The following is a 20,418-nucleotide window of genomic DNA, read 5'->3' as shown; positions in this document are numbered from 1 at the left end:
CATGCTGAACATAGTAAGATTCTCCTTTTGTGTTTCTGTATGTTGAACTGTTATGAAAACTATTTACAGGTCATAGTGGAATAAACTACCGGTAATCATAATTTGAAAATGTTTTAAAAAACTGTCTTGTTAAAAACACAAAATTAATGTCAGCACTACAGCTGTTTTGTTTCAATAAAATAATTCCATATATTTTACCGACAAATGAGGCTTATGTTTGCACCTCCTTTCCCCCTGGTCTTTTGTGCAAATAAAATACAGAATCCCTCCTTATGGCTGGGTTGATATGGTGAATTTGTTGCTGCTGTGACAGAGGAACTAGTCTTGACTGTCTCCTCTAGTCTGTTCAGTTTCACTACATATGCGTTTCAAAAGTCTGCTATTCATCTGCATTGTGCTAGCTAGCACTGGATGCAGGCACAGTGTGTACTGGCTCTCTGAAATCCACCACAAATATTGTGTTTCTATTTGCTCCCCACGCTAATGGTGCTAATATGAACTATGCTAATGCTAACTTGTTGCGTCCATAAGTGAGAAGCTATTCACTAGTTTTGAACTAGCAGTTTACACTTGTAGCTTATACAATGTTACTAAAAATGACTGAACATTTTTTTTCAAAATCCTGCTAAAATCAAATTCGAGTTGAAAATGTTTGATAAATGTGAGGCATTTCAGAGATTGAATGAACTAAAGGACATGAGTGCAAACAAACAACTTGAAATAAGGCTTTAGCCTTCGAGTGCACATACTAAACGTGCAGAAAGAGTGATGTCACAATGTCAAATATATGTATATATGCAGCACAATTCATAAAACTATAGCCTATCATCAGTCTTGAAAAATAAAAATTTGACAGAACTGCTTAAAAGAAGTACAAGAGGTAGTTGTTTTAGTTAAATTGCCCGAATTGTTCCTATAACATTCAAAATGTGCTCTTTTTTCATTTGCAATGTGTTGATTTAAGATGCACAGAAATACTCCCCCCTTGCTTCCACTTCCTCATTCTAAACACAGCTTCACTCTGTCTTCATGTCTGTTTATCAACAATAGATCCATCCATCCATCCATCCATCCATCCATCCATCCATCCCACCATCCATCCATCCATCCATCCACACAAAGACCCTTGCAGACAGACATGGTCTTCCTCAGGCCTGCAACCAGTGAAGTGCCCAGAAGCTGCTGCCGGCGCTGGCACTCGACACACAGCCTGCTTCAAAGCTCCTGACAACCCCGTGAGATGCGTCCCTGCTCACAAACAACACACTGCACTCCTTTCACACATCTCAAACACGAGGTGAATCCATTCCACACCCCCTCTGCATCACTCAGACCCCCCCACCCCCCACACCCCCCAGTCTGGAGTCTGTGCACAAAGGACAAGCTATTCTAAGGAAAAACTCTGAGGATACATAAGTCTTTCCTCCATTTAAATAAATGTGGAAAGTGCACCACTGACTCAGTTTTATCAAACAACCATAAAAATTGCTGTCGTAAGGTTACTGTTCTACACTGGTTGTAAATAGTGTTTCAACGGTTGTTTCTTTTCAAAACACATTTCCCAAAGGGTTTCTAAGGAGCTGGCAGATCAATCATATCGCGCCGATTATGAAATAAATAAGAAGCCGCTCAATTCAAGCCAAGCTCTCTTACAAGCAGGTGAAAAGAGCAATATGTAAAATTAGATATACCGAGCAACCATATAAACTGAGAAAATCTGTTTGGAATAAATTAAGTACACTCACACATGACGATTTCAGGCGTGTGTGTGAGTGTGTGTGTGCGCACCAATGTGTGTGAGTAGGTGGTGCTGCCTGCTTGTCGTCAAGCTGTCTTGAACCCACAGAGCCAAACTGCCGCAGGAAGAATCTGTGCTCCCGTGTAGTACAATATCCTGTTTGCACTCAAACTGCTCCCCCCAATTCTTCACACAAGCACACACACACACACACACACATTCAAACACACACTCCCCCTGCTCATATACTCGAGCTCTGAGCTGAAACGTGCAGCTTTGTTTGCGCTGCCTTTTATGACACATTTCAATAGCGTAGATCATGTAATGTTGGCTCTTAAGACTTTTAACCTGACACATTGGGGGTGTAAAGAGGTTTGTGTGTGTGTGTGTGTGTGTGTGTGTGTGTGTGTGTGTGTGTGTGTGTGTGTGTGTGTGTGCGTGTGTGTGTGTAGGTGTTTGTGTGTTGGTTCGGTGCGGATGGTGGGGGTGAAATAACAATATGGACCTTGTTGCAATCACAAGTCAACCGAAGAGCAAAAGAATTTGGATTACTGAGAGGGAAGTATAATGCTTAGTTTGAGTGTGTGAAGCCCTGTGTGCATGTGTGTGTCCATGTGAAATCGGTAATCTTCTATTCTCCCCACACAGAGAAATAAAAGTTGTTCACAGTGCTGCATCCATTCATTTAAATACCAGACAGTTCATGCATCAATCTGCTTGCAGACCAGAACAGAGTAGGAAGGGGCCGAGTGAACAGCTCTGTGTGCACGGAGGAGCTCTGCTTCCCGTAAGCAGTCGATAAAAAAAATTACAAAAAAACAACAAAAAAAAAAAAAAGAAAAGAAAAGAAATGACGGCCAGCCCAGAGGCAGATACCTCACTTCCCAACAGAGAGCGCGTGCATTTCCTGAAACTGACAACTGCTGGTACTTGTACTGGGGCCAGAGCAGACGAGAAAGAGACAGACAGAGGGAGAGGAAAGGAAAGGGAGCAGGATCTGACCTACAGTCGGGAAAAATGTTATGTAAATACTGGAGTGACACATGAAATGGGCCTTACAAATTCAGAGAAACATGCAGCACATGGACACAAACTTGTTTTTGATCAGTCCCGTGCTTCAAATGAGACAACTTGAGGATGAAAGTGCCTCTTATCATCACTTTAGACATTTCTGGAATAACACACACACATCAGTTGCCTCACACAAATGCAAAAATAAATAAATGAAAAAAAAAACTCATACAATATTTGACGACAGGAAGAATAGAGATTTGAGTTAAGGTTAAGGTGGTGATATTGAGCATAGTTGTCTACTGAAAGATTTAAAATAAAAAAACAAAACAAACAAAAAAACCTTTCAGGAAAAATTAAGACATCAGCTCTACAACTTTTTCTTACGCAATAGAGGTCCAGCAAATGACAAATGATTAAATCTAATTTTAAAATATCTAGAGCAGAAACAAAGTTTGCCTAAGTGTCCAGAGGTGATTAGAGCAGAGATGTTGCAACAGCGCATCCTGCTGGTCAACGGTGGGACTTTATTCAGCGTTGACATTGAGTTGCCTCCATTGTCCCAACGAAACGCAATGTAGATCAAGTTTGGATTTATTTTTTTTCTTTTATTTTATTTTTTTTAAGCCGAGTTATAAAACTTATAATGAAACTTAAAAATTAAGGGATAAAAATCCATATCTATCACAATATTAGGTCATATTGGAGCATGAAGGAATTTTCTTTTAATCCTACAGTTTGACAAACAGTGTAAATAGTTATGTATCTTGTTTCAAGATACTTTAACTTTGTTGATCCTGGTCTTCTTGGGCTGGTGTCCTGCATGTTTTAGAATATAAAACTTAAGCCCTGGCTTTAGGTGTATACTTCCTCCATTAAAATATTATTTTACACTTTCAGCTAAAGTGAGCCCCTTTACACGTTCTTGGTATCTTAAAGCAAACAAAACTTAAACTATATCTTCCTACAAAGAGTTTAAAAAATAAATGTGAGGACGCCAAGTGCAAGTGTTTTGTTTTTGTTCGTTTTTTTGGTGTGTGTGTGTTTGCTTTGTTTTTATTTTTATATTGAATTAGACTACTTTAAGAGCAAAAGATTATTTAAATCTCTGCAGGATGGGCGATACAAGGTTAAGCATCACTGAAACCAAACATAGTGTATGTATGTGTATGTATATAATATATTGGTATATATACTGTACATACATACACAGGGCCTACATGCATCCTCAACACACGCAGCACACAATAAATGTAATCAATAATTAATAGAATGCTCCTCCCCCTTTTCTCTACAACACCACGACAACGTCACACACTCACCAAACTGCACCCATCACTGTCTTGTCTTTTCAGTCCTACTTTATCACATGTGGTGATCTTTGTCCTCTTCTGCAGAATTTTTTTTTTAATTATTTTTCCTTTTTTTTGAGGGACTAATAAAATATGGTAGACTCTCACAAGGGCTGGTGAAGGTGAACATAACCATGCAAACACACACACAAAAAAACAAAAAACCCTTTGTTTGGAAATAATCCATATGTGTGGGTTTTTACCAAATTTGATATTACCCACTAATATATATGCAGACAATGGGGGAAAAAACAAAAGAACTAACAGTAACATCTTTAATGGCAATAGTGCAAATTATGACACTTAACAGAGAAAGTAAAACCCAATTTTAATTAAATGCAGTCCATTTCAATCAAATTACAAGTTAATTCAATCCTGTTAATTCATATCAATTAAATGCCAGTTGGTGCTTTGCTGGGATTGTTGAGACAGTATACATGTATGACAGCTTTAAGATACAGTGTAGATTGATAAGTAAGGGTGTTGTATGCAAGGAGAAGGATTTTAGCCAATGAAGAGGCTTTTCAAACGATTTCTGGGAATTTCTGGGGACAGACTGATAAAAGAGAGTTGCAGCTGTTTAATCCTGAAGTAACAAACGCCTGGATCAGTTTTCCCACTTTACCACAGGACAGTGTGTTCTTAATTTCATTAGAGGTGCAGGTTAAAGAGCTGTCTTCACTCTAGGAAAAATAACAGTTACACACAAAAAAAAAAAACCTCTGTAAAACAGTAAGAAAAGAAATGTGGATATCAATGAATGAACATTTACACAAAGAGTGTCCTTCACTACATGTCTCTATTCCAGACCGCAGTTACCACCAAACTAACTTGAAAGGCCTAACATCAAAAATAATCGCTTACTTTTGAGCGGATTTCTGCATTTTTGACCTCAAAAACAACCATTAGTAATATCTTTAAATTGCACAAAATCATAATTTCATGAAGTTTTGCTGCTTTTCAGTATGTCAAACTGGGGAGGGGGGTCTGCAGGAAACACTTTGATCCGCAAACACCCTCACTCACGGACTCTGACCGAATAAAATGAGCACATAAAATTACAGTAGTGGGCTGGAAAAGACTTTACAGCACATATACACTCTCAGCATAAAAGCACTGGCCTTTCAACATCAGTAGAGACTAAGGGGGTTATTAGTCTCCGAATGTTAAACTCACTGCGGGGGGGAGGACGGGGTCATTATGGTCAGGACTCTATATGGCTTCTATTAACAGCAGTGGAAAAAATACGGAGTTAACAGAGCAAATGGTAGCTGATTCCTTTTTTTTTTTAATTTCCCTATTTATAAGCATCTGGCCAAAAGCATTTAAGGTCCTGACTGATAATGTGTTTACTGTGTCTTAATCATTTCTTAAATGACCACAAAATGTCTAGAGCTACATAACAGTCTGGTTCTCTTTTACCTGGAACCCTCTATGCTGATTATCTTTCTTTGTACTGTCAATGTGCGACATGCAAGTTTTCTTATCAGAAATTCAAATAAGTGCTCCTGTGGTTGCCTTTTTCTGGGAAGTAAAGAGCTTCTCAAATTCCAGTTCACTCTGCGGTGAAGCTGCAAACGTTGTTGGTTGTGGTAGGCGTCGCCTATAAGACCTCCTAAGCACAAAAAAACAAAACAAAACAAAAAAAACTGATAATGGTATTATGAAAAGGATAGTTTACTGCTGTTTGTCACAGTGGTTATCGTGATAAAAGGGAGCAAAAAAAAGGAGCTCTACAGACGGGAATTCAATTGAAGCAGGAACTTTCTTTCAGAGTAATCATACTCAAATAATCTCTGTATCAACTACCAGGAAGCAAACTGCTCTGATTCTGAGAAAAGACACGTGGTCAGGCACTACAACTTCACACTTCTCCTAAATGATCGAACAACAGATGGAGAATATGAATTTTGTTTTTAAGATATATTTTAGATGCAATCAAATACAGTTGTTTTTATACATTAACACTAGAGCAAATAACAGTAGCACAAGGGACAATATGCCTGTTACCAGCATCACATTATGTTTTTTTAACTCATAAATCATGCAAAAACAGTTCATCAGAATATATAAAAAGGCTTCATTCTGACATTGACCCTGACAGGACAAATTATAGTTTGTTTAATCAAAGGAAACTAAAATGCTCATCGCCACCTGCCACAAAACACTCTCCTGCTTTAAAAACTAGAAACAGTGGCTGGATTTGTTGCACACATGATGAATATTCGTACTAAAAGAGAATATTTGCCTTTTGCACAACTGCTCCCATTTCAACAATGCAATACAAGTGCAAATACAAGTCTGATTCATGCAGATATGTTTACAACCTACATAGCAGGCTACAACGTGTTCAGCGCAAAACAAAAGAATAGTTTGTTTTTTTCCATTTCAAACGTTTGCCATTTAATGTCAAATTTTAAAGCAATTTCCACCTGCAAAAATACTCTAATGACAGATTTATAGACTTTATTTTAGGTAAAAGGAAGAGATGTTTTTGAATGATCTCACCTCTACCAGTATACCCAAATTAGTGGGTGCATTAATAATACTGTTTTAGGCAGTTCAATGCTGCTGGCCCAAACACAGGCTCACTTCAAACACACAGAGTGGGGTTCATTCAGACAGGTGGGGCAGGCACCTCGCCAGGGTGGGCTTTGGGGACATGTGGCCACATACAAATACATGCACCATATTATAAATTCCCCTGTGGTCAAAGCCCGGGCCAGAATGCTGCAGCCCCTCTTTAGTCAACCCTTCTCCTCTCCAGCAGGTTAACGCCCTAGACAACTGTATTTCCCTGCTTCTGCATGTAAGAGGGGAGAAACCACAGAGCCCCACAGACAAGCTCCATCAATGGACTCTCTATTCAACTTGGGGTCCGGAACACTGGGCTCTCTGATGGAGCTCCAGCACCTGGCTGTGGATGGACAGAACATCAGAGGCTGGGTGGTGGCAGCATTGGTCGTCAGGCCCGCCACACCTGAATAAACCCTCTGCGGCCCACATCAAATGGCCTGGCTGGCCTTTCTGAAAACCTGAGAGGTGGGAGCTGCAAAAGGCTGAAAGATTGGCTGTACAAACAGGCCGCTCAGGTGCTACTAAAGATTATTGTTTTCATTAACAGGACTGAAGAAGAAGCTGGGCCCTGTGCAGGAGGAGGGGAGGAGGAAGAGGAGAGCGTGGAGCAAAACACACAGGGAAGACGATGGAGTATTTATACAGGTGGTTTTAATATTGGAGCAGAGAGAGAGGCAGTCCTATAATAGACAGGGGAGCATCTATACCAGGTCTGGTCCTCCAAGAAAGGACAGCGTTCAGCTCTGCTTTGATTTTTGTGAGTTGGAGTGAATGCTGCAAAAATAACAGCAAAGATTTCTCTATAGCAGGGGAAAGCAATCCTGTGCTACTGTTCTGTGTGTTTTAGATCTCATTACATCAACATGCCTGATTCTAATTAATCGTCGTCACCAACTTGTCATCAAGGTCTTGCACAACTGTGTTTATGACAAAGCCATTTGTATCACAGTTGCTGAAGCAGGGTAGCTTATACCCTGCAATACACTGGCCCTCAAGGACCAGGATTCCCCACTCCTGATGTAAAACTTGCAATACCAGGGTTGGGATCACTGTCCTATGAAACTAAGGAAAAAGATATGACAGCACAGGCCAAGCAAAGAAAAAAGCGTTTCCAGAAGTCTTGTTTAACATTTTACACACCAGTCACACACCAAAATTAAACAAAAGCAAAGGAAACGCTCCTCCCCTTTTCTCTCTCCTTCTGTTTGTAAATAGCTGGTTGTCCTATGTCTCCTTTTACTCCAATGCCATATGTTACACACTCATGATTTCACTAGTGAGAGTTCCGGGCCTTTTGTGTGCGTCTCCAGTACCAGGAACGGCGCCATAATGTGGCCTTCAGGAACCTTTGCGGGGTGAAAAAACGGCTCTGTAGTAGGAGAGGGCAGTTTTTCGAGCCAACAGGGCTACCTGGTGGGGGGTTTCTGCTGATTGGGTATTCAAACAGCGGGAAATTACATCCAGCCCTCTCACGCACGTAAATCATGTGACCATAAATAATTTAAGCATTTGAACCAGAGACATTTTTCTACGAGTATATTTAATGCAGTATTACTTGGAAAAAGCTATGGATGGACTGACAAGTCAGTTCAGGTCTTGCTGTCATATTACACCAATATGACGGGGGGTTTCTTTTAATCACAATCGCTACGACCGCGGTGTATGTTTAAAATAAAAATAAAATATGCAAGTAGCATCCGTTGTTTACGCATTTTCTTCTTCTTGTCATTGTTCTGCTGGCGATTTGCGAATTGCAAAAAATGTGCATTACTGCCACCTGGTGGTTGGCAGCGCTACTTTTTTTTCAGTCAAAGGTTCTTGTGTGGCGCTACAGTGCGGTGGAAACACGCCGGCTGAAGGGGGCCGAGGAGAAGGTCGGCCCTGTTAGAGGATTCCTGTCCGACAGACATTTCTGACAGATTTACCCTGAACTCCTGCTAGTGGAAACGCGCCTATTCACTACAGCACATTACCAAACCGCACCCATTACGGTCTTGTCTTTTCTTTCCTGGTCTTTCACGTCTCACTGTCACTTTCACTGTTGGCGATCTTAGTCCACTTTGGTAAAATTTTTATTCTTATTCTTTTTATTCTAGAGATCAATAGAACATGGCTAGACTATCAAGAGGCCTGGTGAAGGAAACACCCACACACACACACACAAAACCTCTGTTGCATCATTAAAATTCATATATACAGTATGCGTCTTTTGGGTTTTGCCAAACCTGGTATTAACCATTAAGATAAATGGGAAAAAACAACAATATTAATTTTTGCATCAAATAGTTTTACTGCACATGTGACTGCTATATATATATATATATATATATATATATATATATATATATATATATATATATATATATATATATATATATATATATATATATATATATATATATATATATATATATAGGGTTTTTTTTAATTTAATTTTAAGTTTTATTTTTATTTATATGGGCTTGTGTTAAGTTCTTATTACTAGTTAGTGTCTTACGGAACCTCTCATCAGATTTCCTCCTTGATTTTTCAAACTGAGAGTGCTGTAACAGTTATTAATGCATGTAAGACGCTGCTCTGCTGCTCAAGTACCTCACACAACCCCACTATGGGTAAAAAAAAAACATTGAAAAAAGGGAAAGAAAAATAACACTTTAATAGAAACAAATTGAAACTATTTCCAAGTCATCTGCAGTTTAGCATCACTTTTTATGGCCCTGCTTCTGCACTCAAAAATATCCCCAGGCTACCTTAACCTGACTAATAATTATGCTGGCTTATTAGTTTAAAATGTATATTTAACCTCACTGCAGTAATGCTGCAACCCATTAGGGGAAACATAATTAAATAAGAGTGGCCAAACAATACACTGAAAGGAAACAATTAAATTATGAAGGCAGCTAACAAAACACTAATTGTAATGAAATTTGTTTTGCAAGAAGGCTCTGAAATTGTTAAAAAGCACGTGTACTTTTAAATTTGTCCTAAAATTGTTTTGCCCCTGAAGAAAAGAAAGAGCAGCTGTGATGTCACAGACCGGCTTCATGATTCATGTTGGGAAAACAGTCATTTGTCGAGTTAATTTTACTTTCCCATAATCTGCCCTAATTTCCATTTGCATTTGTTGGAGCGCTGGTCCACATGAAGAGCTGAGTGAAATCAAAGCCAAAGAAAAACCAAAGCAGTCCAGAGGAGAGCTGATCCAACTTGTAGAATACATTCAAATGCAGGAAAAGTGCCCTGCACTTATATTGAAATCAAAAATTTACAAATAGCTCAGCTACATTCAGTTTGAGGCAAATCTGCGTGGTCATTTTTACGAGCCTGCTGGATAGGCCCCCATTCAGAGCTTGCATGTTAATGCATCCCGACAAATATAATCACAAGTGGAAGAAACCATTGTTTAAAAAAAAAAAAAAACGACAAAAAACTTGATTTAACAAAGGACGTGTACATTACAACTCTGGGTGGGTAATACAAAATCGTTTCACACCATAAACATGAAGAAAAAAATGACGAAGAGCATAATAGTGGTCACTCACGCACAAATAAAATGAATAATTTCACTAAGGCTTAGTGAGTAAGTGGGTAAGCTGAGTCACTAAGCCTTAAGTGACTAAGAACTTATGTGATGTAAAAACAATGACTCGCCATACCTTCTCACAACAATCCTTGGTATCTCATGAGCAGCTGCTTAGCGCTGAAAAAAATCACCATGAGTGATGCTCATAAAGCAAGTAAAGACTATAGAAGAGAACTGCAACTATTTCAGGTGTCTGTTTTAATTGCTGCAAAATCAAAGGAGGGAAATCAAAACCTTTTCCTTGCTGCAAAAGAAATCGGGTAAATTATTGAAGAGTGCTCTTGCAGTGACAACAATCTTTTGAAGAGTCTGTAGGAAAACCTCTTGTGTTCTTTGGTCCTTTGAATGATGGGGGAAAAAAATCAATTCTTTTGATCACACTGACCAAATTGGTGTGAATATTGTGAGACATACAGGAGGAATTAACATCCGTCATCCGTAGGTTTTAATAGCGTGTAATAATCCAGTGATATGTGGAGGCAAAAACATTCATAGGCAGGCTGTTTTTGAAAAACACATACTTTAATGCTAGTGCATTCTGATTTTACCTAAATGTAGTATATCATATGCAATATGTGAACAACTGAACAATACCCAGCATTTAAGAGGTGCCCAGATGACAAATATGTTCCATAGGGCAGTGTTTCCCAACCCTGGTCCTCACGTGAAACTGTCCTGCATGTTTTAGAGGCTACCTTGCTTGTGCACACCTGATTTTAATTAATGTTCCTCATTAGCTTATAATCAAGGTCTGCACAACTGTCTTGACACAGCTACTTGTATCACGGTGTGCTGAAGCACTGTAGCATCTAAAACATGCAGGACAGTGTGCCAGGAGGTCCAGGGTTGGGAAACCCTGCCAAAGAGCATGCTTGTTTTTATGGTGGCATACTAGCTGGGTAAAAGCGGGCCGGAATAGCCCAGAACTACGTTCCAGTAAAAGATTCTTTGACAGGAAGCAGTTCCAGTAAGGGACAAGAGCAGCTGCCTCTCCAAAACATGTTTTGCGGGCGACTGCAACCAAAATGGTCGCAATTTCCAGCCCTGGGTTGTATGCGTAGTCTGCAGTTTCAAAAGCAGTTATAGTTTTTTTTTTTTTTTTTTTTTTTGTAGACTTAAAATGACACAGTGGAACTCCTTTTTTCACTCAGAGCTCACTCAGTCTTGCTTGCTTGATCACTGTGTCATCATCTCTTCCGTGCTTCTTCCATAATTTCTTTCTTAGGTCTCTTTGTTGCCTCTGCATGCAACTTTGAAAGCTAAATTCTTCTTACAGCCATTGTTGACTATCATCGTTGATGTGTGACAAAGACGAATTGTGCAGTTCTTGCAAGACATGACAGGATGGTGGTTTTTACTGGCAGACCCCAAGAGTTAGACAAGGTTCTTTAGAAATAAACAAATATTTATTCAAAAAGAATTGAAAGTGGCACTTTAATACTTGTTTGTGTTTTGTAACTGTAGCATCTATGTAATCAAATGCATCAAAGCGCGCAAAGGTGGTGCAGTGGTCAAAAACCACATAGAAAAAAACCCCAAAACAGCCCATAATAAGATTAGGACTGAATACTTACTGTTGCCAGGAGAATATACATTGGTGTGTGTCCGTTCATCACACTATAACTATTTTCTCTCTGTTTTTCTCCACTAATTTACAAAAAGCCAAGAAACTGGGCTGCAATTAGTTCTTCTTTTGTTTTTGTTGTCTTTTTCTGTCTGTTCATGGCAGCACGCAGTCAGCTATTCTTGTTTCAGGGCTGGAGGCCCCTCTCACACCATCCATTTGTTTACGTCAGGGTTTCTTAACCTTGGTCCTCGGGGCCCGCTGTCTTGCATGTTTTAGATCAGTGGTGGCCAATCCTGTTCTTCGAGAGCCCCCGTGTTTTAGATGTTTCCGTGCTGCAGCACATCGTGACACAAGTGGGTGTATTATTAACAGAGTTGTGTGTAGATCCTAATGACAAGTTGGTGATGACCAACTAGTTGGAATAATTAGAATCAGGTGTGGTAGTCTAGTGGCTACAGAGGTGGGTTCAAGCCCCAGCAACCAAGATGAACCACCTTGGACCCCTGAGCAAGGCCTTAACCCTAATAGCTCCATTTTGTGTGTCTCATTGTAAGTCGCTTTGGATAAAAGCGTCTGCTAAATGACAGTAGTAGTAGCAGTAGTAGGTGTGTTGATGCAAGGATACATAAGTCATGCAAGACGGTGGCTCTCGAGGACCAGGAATAAAGGCCACTGATCTAAGGCCACGTTTACACAGAGCCGGGTATTTACAAAAATGAATTTTCAAAAACCATATTTCCCCCTCTACGTTTTTCAAAAATACCATAATTTACATCAGATCGTTTTCAAAATCTCTTCATTGACACGAACCCGCAAAAATACGCTGATAAGGGGTGCTATGAGCAGCCAAACCTACAGGTGTAATGAGTGTAATGTGTAATGAGAAGCATAAAGTCATGCTAGCCAATCGGAATCCTGGAAAAAAACATCAACAAATGACACGAGTAACTTTAACAGCATCCATCATGATCACAGTGGCCAAACAAAGTGTAAACACAGGTCGCACACATGTTGCTGGTGACGTTTCTGTCCCATAATGTGATGTTCTGAAGCCTAAATGTCTGTTTCCCTCTGTTTACAAGCAAACATGAGTTTTTGCAAATCTCCACTTTGGCCAGTTTTCAGAGTTTTCAGAAATGATCTTTTTTGGTGACTTTGAGCTTCGTTTTTTCGTGTAAACGAATGGCCAAAACGCTTGAAAACACCACCGTTTTTGCTACGTGTAAACAGGGCCTACAACATGCATGACGGTGTGGAACCAGAGGACCAGGATTAAGAAACCCTTGTTTACGTGAAAATATATGCATTTGTGTGCATGTGTCCAAATAGGGGCCTTTCCCATGTCTGCTCCAAGCATCAACAGTAAAGGTTAAAGAAAAAGACCCCTGTAGGAGCAAAATGCAAGGAATTATTTGTGTTTCCTGCAGAGTCTGTACCCTAGACTAAATGCCGTATGCTTGCGATGCTTTTCCATGGCATCAATATCAGAGTACAGTGTACAAGACAGGCACACAGAGGTCACACAGACAAGAAGACAAAAAGTCAATTTGTTCAAAGCTCTGCACAAAGGAGGCCAGTTGCTTAGCAGAGAGAAGGCCCTAGTTGAAGAGGACAGGCCATGATGCATGTGTGTCCGCCTGCAAACCCTCCTGTGGTGCTGCAGTGAGCTTCATTGTTTATCTCCCGCTAGCCTGCAAGAGGGGAACTAATTAAAATCTGCCTGCAAGTGGCCCACGCTGACTTTTACAGTTCTTAGAGGAGACGAAAAAGACGAGAGGTAGGGGGTAGGAGGCAGGAGAGGCTGAACACACCCACCTGGAGTTCGGGGGGGGGGGGGGCGGGGCTCAGGTCACAGGATGACACACATCACTGACCTGGTGCAGCTAGACACAGTAATTAAGCATAGACAGAGAAGCTGAGAGTGAAGGTAGAAACATGTAGCCATGAAAAGAGGAAACGCTAAATGCAGAAGGAGAAAAGACACAATCACTTCAATCAAGCAAACACGACCTTCCTCTTTTTGGGGTTAAAGAAGAGGACTGGAAACATTTACTTATTCTCCAAAAGGGTGGATGTCAATCTGCCTCGGGGCAGATTCGGGATCGGCAGCCCTGCTCGTGTTTGTTGTGCTCTCATTCAGCAGGCGACACACTAAATCACAGACTATGACAGTACACACACACACTGCATCCCACCGAAGCGTCAAGCCGCTTGGTTCTCACGCATTCTGGTGCACAATCGAGGGAAATCAGCGCTTGCCAGAATCGTACCAAAATCAAGCCTGACATGTGCACAAGTACACAAACAAATAGGAAAGGAAGTGTTTAAAATGTTTTTATTGTGAGTGTGTTTTGTTTTTTATTTGAGATATATCATGAAATTCCACCCATCATTGTAAGCTTCTTCAAAACAAATAAGGAATAAAGAATATAAGGAATATAAAAATTGTATGTTTTCAAGGGGAGGAAAAAAGTGTTTCAGTTTATGTTTATGTGTTGGGTTCAGAGAAGCAAAGGACACGTTTGTTTGTGGACGCTGCTTTGCTCCATTTCCTCGTAGAAGCCCAGTGACATCACAGCCAAGTGTTTTGATGTACACACACACACACACACACACACACACACACACACACACACACACACACGCACATTTTGGGGGGCAGTCTGCTTCAACAAAACCAAACAAATAGGAATGTTCCAGCTCGTACTGCCACATAAAAAATAAACTGATAGAAGTACCAGAAATGCAAGTTGCAGACTGATCGAACAAACAGAAACCCAAACCGAGGAAAAAGAGGGATTGTGTCAAATGTACTTTTCTTGATAAAAACACCATAAAAACACCCCCCCAAAAAAAATCAGTAAATTGATGTGCATGCAAGCGGCCTCAGGCGGTATGGGTGGGTCTGGGAGTTGTCTGCAGAGATCCAGATACGGATGCCAAATCACAGTGCTCTCTTTAGTGGCGTGACAACAGGGGCAAAACAAACCAGCTGTTATGGGAGTGCCCAGAAAGGTCCGAGTCTCAGCTCAGCTGTTTTGGGCACAACAAATAGACAGTGTCTGTCTCTGTAGCTGGAGGATTCAAAGGTTGTTTTGGTACATGAACGCCACAGCATGTTAGCAAAATCAGGTGTGGACTGTGCCCAGAGTTGCCTGTTCGTACAAGTACTAAACATGTCGAGATCCTCGGCGGGAGACAAAACGTGCCGTCTGCGTGACGGGAGGAAGTGCCACTTAAGGAGAATGTTGGCATTCGGTTCACATCACTCACACAGTATGGATGTAACTAGCTGTTGACATGAAAACTGTAAACATACACTCGCACACCTGTATTACTTTAGCCTGTTATTATATCATTTACATGTACAGTATTATATTAATTATGCATCTGAAATTAGACAAACGCCAATAACAATATACGCCATTTATGGTCAGACAACCACAAGTCTTTGATCTTTTTAATGGTCATGGCAGTATGAGGGTTTAAAGAGTGAAAGAAACTTGTTTAAGGAGTCGTATAACATCCCCAAAAAAATTTAAATAAAAAAAAGTGTCTAAAACTTGAATAAGAACAGAATTTCATGATCTGCAATCTCAAAAAGTCATCTTATTTACAAAAGCAGAAATAGAAAGATCAAATACTGAAAGTGAGGAAATGTTCCACCTTAAGAAAGAAAAGAAGGTAATTTTAATTGAACTGGGACTAGGTGATATTTTCTACTGTGTAGCGTCCCTTCTGTTTTTTAGTAACAGTGCATTTATGTCTGGGAACTCAGGACACCAGTTGCTGGTTTGCTGGACTAACACAAAGACTTTCACTTCATTTCCACCGATCGTTGACGCAGAGGAGACGGCGGCATTTCTGGATCGTCTTGTTTTTTTTGCATGAACCATAAACAGTATTCTTATACAGGATTGTTCCTGAGCTCACGAGTGTCTTTACAGAACTATGTCCATTTTAGAGCTGTGCCATCCGAGGGCCCAAAGGTCATGCAAATCCAATATGGATTTTTGATCTTGTCTCTTTGTACACAGAGCTGTTTTTTTTTTTTCATTCGGTGATATTATGTGCTGTTGACAGGGGTATAAATGTAGCTCGTAACAGTCCAGTACTATGTTCCAGTAAACTTTCTGGTGAGAGAGGACAGAGGAGAACTGCTGCCTCGCTACAAATTCAACAAGAAAACACAGTAAACTGCATATTGTCTCTTTATTAAATGCGTCTAAATTATTCTGCACATTAACTTGATTTTCACAGAAACTAAAAACAAACCTTTCAATGTCTGAACTTACTGACATCAACTAGTTTGTTGAGTTTATTTCTGCCTATCTTTACATCTTAGACATCCTGCATCTCTCAGATGTTCTTTTTAGATCCAATCACGCCACTGACCTTTTGCCAAATAACTTTATTATTTATTTATTTATTTAATGTTGTTTGTGTTAATGTTTAATGTCGTCAATGTTTCTTTACTTTTCTAGTCTTTTGTTGCCCTTGACCCTACTTCCTTTGGAGTCATAATGAGCTAATCTTTCTCATGAAATGGCAATTCAGAATGTTTTGTTTTGATTATTTGTTATAAACTGTAGTTTTTCTAAATATATATTTATTGCGATTAAAATATGGGTTAATTAAATTTGCAAATTACTGCATTTTGACTTGTTTGGGGAAGTGCAGTTTTAATTAAAAAAAAAACAACAAAAAACAAACATATCGCTCAAAGAAATGCCGTAAAACTGTAATCAGGATTTCCAGGAGTTTGCAGAATATTACACTTGAAATAAGACATAGGATTCTGGTTAGTAGTGGAAGTAGTTAGGTATCAATGCCTTTCAAATAAGACATTTGGCATGATGTCCCTGTGAGCTGCAGATAAGATCGGGTGTGAGGTGGAGAAATGAAGAAAAAGGAAGAAGAAAAGAAAAAAAAAAAGAATGGTGGGAAGCTCAGTACAGTACCTTGCAGAATTCAATTGGTGTGTGGAGAAAGAATCCTGGACCAATGCCATGCACGGGCTGGTCAAAAGGCTGCAAGAGAGAGAAGAGGCATCCTGCTGCTCATAACCTTTGCTTTACATTCAAATTGGTCTTGTTTATGGTTCCAGTTGAGCTCGGGAAGGAGATTTTCTCATGTGGAGGGAGAACGTTCTGCTGCCCTTTAGATGTATTCAATTAAACCTAAATACTGATGGATATGTTGTAAACTGTTCATCCTCCATAGTAATGATCCTGTCTTAATTTGCAAGGAAGTGTACTAAGGTTTTATTTTCCAAGAGGACACAGGGAGGATATTAAAGACTGAATAAGAAAAGCCAGTCGAGAGGAGATGGAGGTGAGTAACGGTTTTTAAAAGGGCTTCAGAGGAAAGGATACTTTAAAAAAAAAAACACACACACACTTGACAAAAAATTTAAATGATTGAAAGTGAATGATTGAAAATCAGTCTGGTTTAGATGTGTTGTTGTCCCAACGAGTGTGATCCAGTCCAGCAGAAATGCAGCATTAAAAGTATGTTGAAGTACAAAATGGCCTTGGAACTAACAGCAATATCAGTCACAAAATGACATCAGAAATACAAGTGTAACAGACAATAAAAAAGAGCTTATTTTCAAAATGCTATTCACGCAACAACTTTTTATTTCATACACTTAAAGTGATGACTATTTCCAGACATTTTTGTTTCATCTAGGGTACTTATGTATTAGCCCTGCACTAATCATGCCTCCAAAGTTGTTTCCTTTGAAGGATGGAGAAAAATCAGAGCTTCAAACCGAGCTCCAATAACATAAAACTTTGAGAGATGACGTCCATTTTCAACCACAGGTCCGGAGTCGCACCCGGACATGTTTGAAAGTCGGCAGCTAGATGTAACAACGGTGATCACGTGTTCTGTCTAGAGCAGCTGTGAAACCAGTCTAGTTGGTTCTACTTTATTTTTTACTTAATGATCTTGCGTTCACATTTTAAGAAATGCTCATTTTTCTAATGTCCGTCTTGATGCCATGCTGCATCACGATCATAAGGGAAAAACTCGACATGTTGATTTCAGCATTGTATGCAACTCATTTGCAAATACAAGACATCTTTCAGAATCAACATGCTGTCGCACGACACTCAAGCTGCAGCTCGAAGCCTCCAGTGCACCTGAGCTGTCACCTTGGACTTGGAACCATCTTTAGTATCGACCACACATTCACAAAGCAGATCTGAAGCTTTTAAAAGCCACAAAAACCTTTCGCTCAGCGCCACAGGCCTCGATGTCACCTGTCAAGCCGGTATGTAAACTCCTAATCTGAATATAAAGATGCCACATACGTATGTTTCAGCCCCAGCTGGGAAGACACGGGTATGGGACACAGGTCAACGGGAGGAAGGGAGACACAGACACACACTCACTGCGAGTCAAACTATAAAGCTGTTTGACTCGCAGTGTCGCTGCTTTGCTATTTTTTTGTGTGAGCACTTGCAGTGACTGTTGAAAGTTGGACTTGTGTGGCAGGGATCGGTGCGACAGTGCTGGCGCAAATACTGCTAAAAAAAGATGGGAGCAGAGCTTAAACGCCGTTTTAATCAGCATGCTTTACAACAACACAGGAAGTTCTACAACGCAGGAAGCAAAAGAAAATTTAATGACATTGTGGTCGACTTGAATGAAACTCTTTTGAACGAGCAGGTCAACGGGAGGAAGGGAGATCATCAACACACATTCAGAATTCACACAGCAAACAGCAACAGCGAATTCTTGCAGTTCAACAAGGGCATGTGGTGACAAGCCATCTGTACCATAACATGTCCTACAACCCACTGGATGGGATTTCTTTGACATTTCTCAAGAGACTGGAGGGATAATCCCCTTCAGAACACTCTGTACCTGTTATGGTCTTGGTCCTCGAGAGTCTCTTTAACCCTCAAGAGACTTCAACAAAACAACTTCATTTAGCGGGCAGCTCGAGGGGCTCTCTGCTCTGACAAAAGGTCTCTGGGGGCTATGACGCGCAGGGAAATCAGCCCAACACAGAAACTCAATGTTGGGGCGATGGAAAATAAATAAATAAATATATATATATATATATATATATATATATATATATATATATATATATATATATATATATATATATATATATATATATATATATATATATATATGTATGTGTATGTGTATATATATATATATATATATATATATATATATATATATATATATATATATATGTATATATATGCATATATATATATATATATGTACATACATATATATATATGTATGTGTGTATATATATATATATATATATATATACACATACACATACATATATATATATATATATATATATATATATATATATATATATATATATATATATACATATATATATATATATATACCCTTTTATTGACTTATCTGTCTTGGCTGACAGCATTTTTATCCTCTCAACATTATTTAATCGGTTAATATGTGTTCATTTTTGCACTTGAAGGCAGTTACACATTGAAAAAAGTTAGTAGGAGACAATTTAGTGCTGGAAAAGAGGTGTAATTGGAAAAGAGGTGTAATTGGAAGAAAAAAGCCAACAGGTGATGGTAAAGATTTGGTGTAAAAGCAGAAAGCACAAAGAGCTGAATCTCTGAGGAGCAGAGATCCTCCACGGTTCCACAAGTGTGTGAGAAATCATTGAAATGTTTCACAAGAATGTTCTCACACAAACCTTGGGAGGGCTTTTCTTATTTTTCCTTCTACAGTCTTTAACATCTTACGATTCCCAAAATCTGGTGAGAATACTGAGAAAAACCTTTGACAAGCAATATAATACAGCACACAGGTACATTCACAAACGCCACTTTACTGTGCGTATAAGAAGCTTTATGTCGACATCTCTGGGCTCAGAGGTGTGCAGGACGGCTCATCAAACAATGGAAATGTGTATTATGGCCAGAATAATTAGCATGCTAGATCTTTCTTTTGGGAAATAAGTGTGCTTTTTGTGTACTGGACCCAATAGGAAAAGGACGATCATTCCAGACTCCTGTCAGCAACAAGGAGCAACCCAGTAACACTACAGGCATGGCGTCTGTGATGGTGTGTTATGTCAGCGACCTAAGCTTTTACGCTTCTGTGCTGGCAGCATTAAAACAGAAAAGCACAAGAGACTTTACAGTGACACATGCTGCTGTTAATAGACAGTGCAAAACCACATTCTGCACGTATTTAAAAACCCATGACAGAGGAAGAAGACGGTTCTGGGTTTGCCTTGCTGGAGCCCTGACCTGGCTCTGTTAGAGGGTGTGCAAAGAATTTCTTCAGCACTTACTGATTCTTGTTAGTCACCACAGGCAGGGGGATGTCCTCGCTCATGCTGTCCAGCTCAGCCGATAAGCTGCTGGCCCGGGAGATGTCTATGGAGGCGCTTTTATCGCAACCCTTTTTTACTGTAACGAACAAAGAAGACAGGCAGCACTGTCAGCAGAAACGCCATGGGCCAGTAAACTGTCGACAAGGTTTTACAAAGTTAAAGCAGATTAATATAAAACCTAGGAAACATTTCTGAATGGGTTTGGGGAACAGTCTGTAAAAATGTGATGTTCTA

The 20,418-nt window shown here is 39.7% G+C and overlaps 1 protein-coding gene across 2 annotated transcripts in view; it reads right to left on the bottom strand.

Annotated features, from left to right (window-relative positions):
• The window catches only part of kcnq1.2 (potassium voltage-gated channel, KQT-like subfamily, member 1.2), a 220,983-nt gene that overhangs the window by 157,993 nt on the left and 42,572 nt on the right, over nt 1–20,418 (bottom strand). The window contains exons 15-16 of one of the 2 annotated variants that reach the window (XM_061721107.1): nt 20,143–20,260; nt 16,790–16,858 (exon numbers count right to left, since the gene is read on the bottom strand). In XM_061721107.1, the coding sequence (XP_061577091.1) occupies nt 16,790–16,858; nt 20,143–20,260 (187 nt within the window). The remainder of the gene's footprint in view (nt 1–16,789; nt 16,859–20,142; nt 20,261–20,418) is intronic. The other variant, XM_061721108.1, reaches the window with a different exon arrangement.

The sequence above is a fragment of the Cololabis saira genome, chromosome 5 (assembly GCF_033807715.1).
Source record: "Cololabis saira isolate AMF1-May2022 chromosome 5, fColSai1.1, whole genome shotgun sequence".
Lineage (NCBI taxonomy): Eukaryota > Metazoa > Chordata > Actinopteri > Beloniformes > Belonidae > Cololabis > Cololabis saira.
This window is presented reverse-complemented; position numbering and strand designations above follow the sequence as displayed.